The sequence below is a fragment of the Spinacia oleracea genome, chromosome 6 (assembly GCF_020520425.1).
Source record: "Spinacia oleracea cultivar Varoflay chromosome 6, BTI_SOV_V1, whole genome shotgun sequence".
In the NCBI taxonomy this organism is placed as follows: domain Eukaryota; kingdom Viridiplantae; phylum Streptophyta; class Magnoliopsida; order Caryophyllales; family Amaranthaceae; genus Spinacia; species Spinacia oleracea.
Genome location: NC_079492.1, coordinates 128,025,609 through 128,032,246, shown reverse-complemented (window position 1 = coordinate 128,032,246; position 6,638 = coordinate 128,025,609). Strand labels below are relative to the sequence as shown.

The 6,638-nt window shown below is 31.2% G+C and overlaps 1 protein-coding gene across 1 annotated transcript; it reads right to left on the bottom strand.

Moving 5' to 3' along the window:
* Positions 1-631: 631 nt before the first annotated feature.
* On the bottom strand, positions 632-1,919 carry LOC110787041 (vascular-related unknown protein 4-like). Its single transcript, XM_021991617.2, has 3 exons — positions 1,526-1,919; positions 1,246-1,308; positions 632-1,108 (listed from the first exon to the last, which is right to left on the bottom strand). The coding sequence occupies exons 1-3, from the start codon at positions 1,808-1,810 to the stop codon at positions 971-973; spliced, it is 486 nt and encodes a 161-aa protein (XP_021847309.2). The 5' UTR covers positions 1,811-1,919; the 3' UTR covers positions 632-970.
* Positions 1,920-6,638: the final 4,719 nt, after the last annotated feature.

The following is a 6,638-nucleotide window of genomic DNA, read 5'->3' as shown; positions in this document are numbered from 1 at the left end:
TTTACCACATGAAAAATGAAAAAATAGATGAAAATGTCAAGTGGGGGACACAATAACAGTATTATTTCTGATATATTTTTTTTCCACGATTTAATGTATTTAACTCTCTTCTCTTCCCCGCTTCCTTATCTTCCATTAATTCACATAAAATCTCACCATCAATTAATTCACAAAATTGACAAATTTCAATGAAAGTAAAGAGAGAAAGGTGAAAGAGTGTTAGAGAAAATCGATCACACAAAAAGTGTAAAAATTGATGGAAAATTGAATTAGGTAGCCACACATAAATGTTTCATTTATTTTTTCATTTTCAGGTGGTGAAAAACAAACTTTTTTTAGGTGGTAAAATACAAGCTATTTTTAGTTTTTTATGTGCTAAAAAATAAATTTTTAATTTTTTTAGGTGGTAAAAAATAATTTATCCTATTAATTAAAGAAAATTTAATTCCTATTTTCTCAATTTGATTTATAAAATAATTTTCTTTGAGTCGAAATTATTTTCTCAAGCTAGAAAATAGTTTCATGTTCTATAGAAGGAATGCTGCATTTTCCTTCAGATGTGTCTTGTGTTCATAGTGTGTATAGCTATACATCCCTTGGGATCCCCTTCCTTTGATTTTGAAAATTTAAATTTACAATGTCAATGTCAACAAAAATTTGCAGTAGCAAAACAATATAATTATGTTCATATCTTAATATCTTACAACTACATTATTAATTTAATTAACCTAATTTTACACGTTATACATGGCTAGAGAACATGGCCGTACTCCCTATAATTCTTACATTATGTGCATCATCCCATCCTATTCTTCAATTACAACATACAGATCGAAAAGTCCCATCTTAAGCTCGATCGATCGATCTCTTCCTCCCAAATTATCACCTTAACAGTACAAATGAACATATACATCTACTAGATTACTTGAAGATCAAGCTACACTAACAATTAAAGCTATAATATATGTCTTTAAACATTTGAACTGAGGTAGTTTAGTAACATAGAAGTAGGGATCAAACAAAGTCCCTTTTTTCGTAGTTCTGTCTCTAGGGAACTCGTGTTTGTACTATCTCCTGCCTGCTCTGGAGTTTCTCCGTTTCCCGGCATCTGAATCAAAGCCAAAACAACTTATTAAGATCGACCATCATTTACCGGTACCATCAATCACGAGCTATTAAATAAAAAAAAGATTAAAAAACATTAGGTTCATTATATAAATATATCTATCATGGAACTTTTTTTACCTGGGAAATATCTCTACTATCCATCTCTTTTGAGTTCATGTAGAAAACGTTCAAATGATTAACCTAATACAAAAGGAGAAGAATAAGGGTTAGGGAAAAAAGTATCAAAAGAAGAGCTAGAAATACAAACAAAAACCATGGTATATGATTATAAATATGTACCGCTATACTATGTTTTATTTTACAAGGAAAGAAAACCAGACAGGCTACCTTATTTACTGCTATATGTAAATATATTATAATTATTTGATAATAATAATAATAATAATAATAAGTATACCTTAGGACTTTGAACAGGTGAACTAGCAGTATCCTCCAAATCATGATCTACATAAGCCGGCTCCATGGTTTTTCTCTTCTTAGATATCAAATTTGAGGAGGTTTCGAAATTAGAAGAAAAGATGGAATTATCTTCAATGTCATAATAATCATTGTCGTCTATAAAATCTTCAAGGTCTAAATTGATCCAATCACTCGACTCGAAAGAAGAACCATCAACTTCAATCTTAGATGACATTACACATCTTCTCTTGTGATTTGTGGTGCTCATCATAGAGTAGGCCATTTCTCTATATTAGAAAGCTAAGGGTTTTTTGTTTTTGTTTTTGTTTTTGTTTTATTTGTTTGTTTGTTTGTTTGTTCTTAGAGGTAGTTTGAGAATAATGTAGTTGCAAGAAGGTAATGTGTGTATATATAGAGGAATAATGGTACAATGCAAGTTGAAAGGGTAAAAGAGATGATGATGATGATAGAGAATGTAAAATGTGGGCCCTAAGAATAAGAAAGTTCTTCTAAACTCATTAGCTGATCGATGCAAGGAAAGGGATAGGAATTTGGTCTTCTTGTTTCCAAGAATATATTATGTCTCTTCTCAGATTTCTCATAATTCTTTTTGGTCCCCCACTTAATTTGACTATACAATACCTTATCTTAATTTTAATTTGGAGTATAATTACTACTTGTAAATTTATGAGCTGATAATATCTGATTCAAGTATTACATTGTTGATATGGTGTAGCAGTTACATTTTCAACAACCCAGCCAATAGCTCTACTATATATAAGGAGGGGTCGGGGTGATTTGACCCGATCATATCCGGCCAATTTAATCGTACATAGTTGATATGGTGTAACGGTTGCATTTCAACTACCTAATTTGAAAATCAAAGCACTTGTTTCCTAATACGCAGTACTTCCTAATAACGTACTCCACTATATTTTTCAGGGGTTATGAGATGACCAGTTTTATATGTTGTTGATTATATTTAATACAACTGTTAATTTTTTTTTCCTACATGTATAGTTTAAGAAGGGAGGGAAAAGAGTAATTCAATTTCATTAATTAATTAGATCACTAACAAGCCCTTGAAGCTTGGAGAGTCAAATTTGTAAGTCTTAACATGACCATGAGTACGTTATGACTAAACAACATGATAAGTTGTCGTATTTTATCAACTTAGTGGCAAAGATGTCTTCTTACCCGTCCTCCAACCATACTACATATTTCAACAATCAACTCATGATCGAAATCAAGAAGAAATTCATACAAGTATACAACTACATTATGTGCAAAATTTACCAATGATGTCTTGGCCTAGTGGTTAAGATTGAGGGCCTGTGTACAATAGGTCTCAGGTTCGAATCCCCCTGCCCCCATTTGTAATTTACATTGCCCTCGTGGCTCATTTGCACCAAAAAAACAAAAAACATTATGTGCAAAATTTAATATCGTCTACATGATCCCATTTCCCTTCATAATTAACTACGTAGTACAAATGTAATTTACTACTGCGTATATATAAGGATATAAGGTAATATTTCCCATGGTTATCCTATGCAACAAAATCACAAAGCTTTTAATATGAAGGTAATTTTAGACTTCTTATTATGTCAACTTTGAAGTTTGACAAAAACAACAATAAGCACTTTCTATATAAGAAGAGAAAAAAGGGCAAACATTTAAATTAAAATTTTAAATAAAGTAGACATGTATTTTGGTCATCATAAATATCAAATTTATCAACTTAGTTGGAAGTCACTAGTTTGAGAAATGGAAAATTAAGTTTAAAAATAATAAAAGTAATGATCTAATGATATGGAGCAGATAATGTATTGACTTCAGCAGGAATCAAAACATAATTAATGGTTGAATTTAACTTAACAAAATAATAATGATATCTTATGACATGGACATTAATAGATTCTCCTTTCTTCTAATATATGTGTCACAAGATGCTTACCAATTAAATTATTTTAAGCACTATTAATTTGCTATTGGCTCCCACTTGATTCCTATACAATTATTGAGATTTCTTTGATTTATTTCTTCAATTCTAAGATGTATAATACTTGTAGTAAATACAAATACAAATACAAATTCTTGTTAAAAACTATTTTACAATTATCCTGTAATAGGTTGTTGGACCACATGCAACATTATCTCATTCACCTCAGTCAGAGCTAACATACTATTAAAAATGGTCAAACAATTAAGTAAGTGTTTCAAGATCGATCTGATAGGAGACTAGCTCCCTGTAATAGAACACTCAAATTAAAGTTTAATTTTATTATTTGAAAGGAATTAAAAAATTAAAATTGTCAAGATCAAAATCTACTTTGTAGTGTCAAGGAAGAACTGGCTGTGATTCTCTCTCAAATGGCAAATCTTTAATTAAGATGACATAACGGCATAAATAGGAAGCACGAGAAATAAAAGGTCATTATCCTAAGGGTTAAATAGATCAATTTGTTTGATTAATTATGTGTGATAAAAGATTATCACTTATCCTATAAAATCTTGATATGACATCATATTAGTATTCTTTTTTCTCTTAAAGGATCTTTATGCGTCATGTTCTACGTAACATGAACCTCAGCCCTTTTGTCTCTCCTACAGAAAAAAAAGAAAAAAAAAAGTTACCATTTCAACGGCACGAAGATAATTTGTATGCTCTTTAGCGTATCAGGGTTCTCACTAATAATTGGATATATGCTAGAAATTAGCTAGACTGCATGCTTACATACGTATTTTAGCGCAATTTGGATTATACACCCTGGTGCACAATGCTCATTGTGCACCCTGTTGAGCATTTATTGAAAAACTATTGAACATTGAGAACGATTTTAATATACATGTACTAGTGAAATATTTAAACTATATGTTCTATGGATTTGAACTATATGTTCATTGGCTATATGTTCTTTGGGTATGAACAATATGTTCTTTATATTTGAACTATATGTTCTTTGTAAAACAGGGTGCATAGTGAGCATTGTGCACTCGGGTACATAAACCATATTTTGGTATTTTAGAGGATATCAAAGATGTACTCCGTAACAAAAACCGCTCATAAAGATAATGATGTAGCTAGACGGGATTCAATTGAATGTCTCAAATCCCAATTTGAGACTCTATCAAATAAGCTAGTTATAAACATTTACAACTATGAGAATTCGTATGTGGATTTCAACTATCAACTATGGAGTAAGTTTAGTTGGTAAATTACTTCATCCGTTTCGAAATAATAGGGACAGTTTCCTTAAATGGGTGTTTCAAAATAATAGAGAAAATGTGATTTATTCTAATTTTGGTATATGACTCATCATTTTTAATGAATTCACATTAACCTTTTTGACACTTACTTACAACTTTTCATTTAATCTACTTTTATATTCTCTGTTTACTCATAACTTTTCACCCAACCTATTTTTTCATTCTTCTTTTCTTACACCACTCAACTCAACCTAATTTTTTATTATTCTTTTCTTACGACATTTTACTTTTCCCATACTTACTTCGTATTTCTTACATTCCAATTATTTATCTTAGTTGTTATTTCAAAACGGAGGTAGTATATCTATGTAATACTCAAGACCTGGATTGAATCCCGTCTACTCATTCGCCAGCTCCTTTCTGATTCTCTACACCTTTCACAAGTTTGAGAATTCTTAATACTTCCAGCAGAAGTTTTTTTTTTTTAAAAAAAAAAAGCAGTTAATTAAGAAGTAAAAAATCATGCAGATAGATGGTCTGATATCCTGCATTTCTGCATATATCCCAGAATGGTTGAACCCTAAATCCCTAATGCACGATCATACCATTTGATGGGTAAGCTATCACCCCACCAACTAGCTAATTTAATCAAATGCGGGTCCCCAGCTCGGTGAATTCCTCAGGGCCAAAATCTTGAAGATCTTTTCTGGACTGTTTTTGAATTGGCAAATCATCATAATTAACGTACATTCACCGATCTTAATACGGAGTATCTTATCTTAACTGATGTTCATAATCATCAAGATTCGTCGTTAATTTTTCGTGTATTTAAAATCTCTAACCCCCTGGATCAATCGCTTTATGTAGCCACTTCTCAACAACAAAACACAAATAAATTTGTCTACAGAAAATGGAGAAAATTATAAACTTGTCCAAAATATTCATGACATGATGAAATATCACCGAAAGCTGTTAGGATTCCTCTACTTATTTTTTTCCAAATACGCAAGATTGAGTGTAGTCATTGATCTTATCTCTTAATTAAGGGGACATTATTTTAATTAAGCTTCAAGATTTTATCTCTTAAAAAGATATATTGTTCCATTATTTCATCAACTTTGAAATGAAACGAGCGAGTCTTTCTCATACTCGATCCGTCTGTGATTCGATCTCAAGCTGTCTCATTTTACTTGCCCCATTTTGACCAAAAAAACTCTTAAGTCAAACGGAGCAAGTAAAATAAGACGAATCCTGATATTTTATGTATAGAAGAATCATGTATGGATAGATCGAAAAACATGGTATCATAATATATCAAATGCGCAACAAAGCAAGTGTTTGCAGTCAGGTAAACTCGTATCAAATCCCGTCTACATCTTAATTAGCTTGCTGATACGTACGGAGTATATATAATCCGGGGGAGGACTGCATCCTGATATTGAGAATAATCCTCCAGAATTAGAGTAGTGTAGGTAGGAATACAAGAATTATACATGGCCGGATAAAGAATTAAGCACATGGAAGCATTGAAAGTAGGTAATTATGAACAATCTGTAATCACATGCCACCACATGTTCAAGCCGCTAACTCAGACAACATTCATTAATTCAACCTAACCATTAATAATCAATCCGTTGAGAATTTTGCTGATTTTCCCTGCAATTTTAACAAGAATTTGAATCAGATGCTTCTTTAATTTCAACTTTTTAGGGACCATTTTAAAAGATTACTTTATACAACTGTACTGTATATGGGTAATGGGTTTATGTTTATCCAGTTGAATTTAATTGAGTCATGATTATCTTGTCTATGTAATTAGTACCCATTAATAGTTTTTCTTGATACCTGCCTTCGTATTAATTCTTTCAGTAACTCTTTAATGTGAATCTTAATGTACCTGA

Coding starts and splice junctions, on each gene's coding strand:
- LOC110787041 (XM_021991617.2), bottom strand. CDS start 1,810: ATGGCCTACTCTATGATGAGCACCACAAATCACAAGAGAAGATGTGTA. Junction 1,309..1,525: donor CACCTGTTCAAAGTCCTAAG/GTATACTTATTA, acceptor CTTTTGTATTAG/GTTAATCATTTGAACGTTTT. Junction 1,109..1,245: donor ATAGTAGAGATATTTCCCAG/GTAAAAAAAGTT, acceptor GCTTTGATTCAG/ATGCCGGGAAACGGAGAAAC.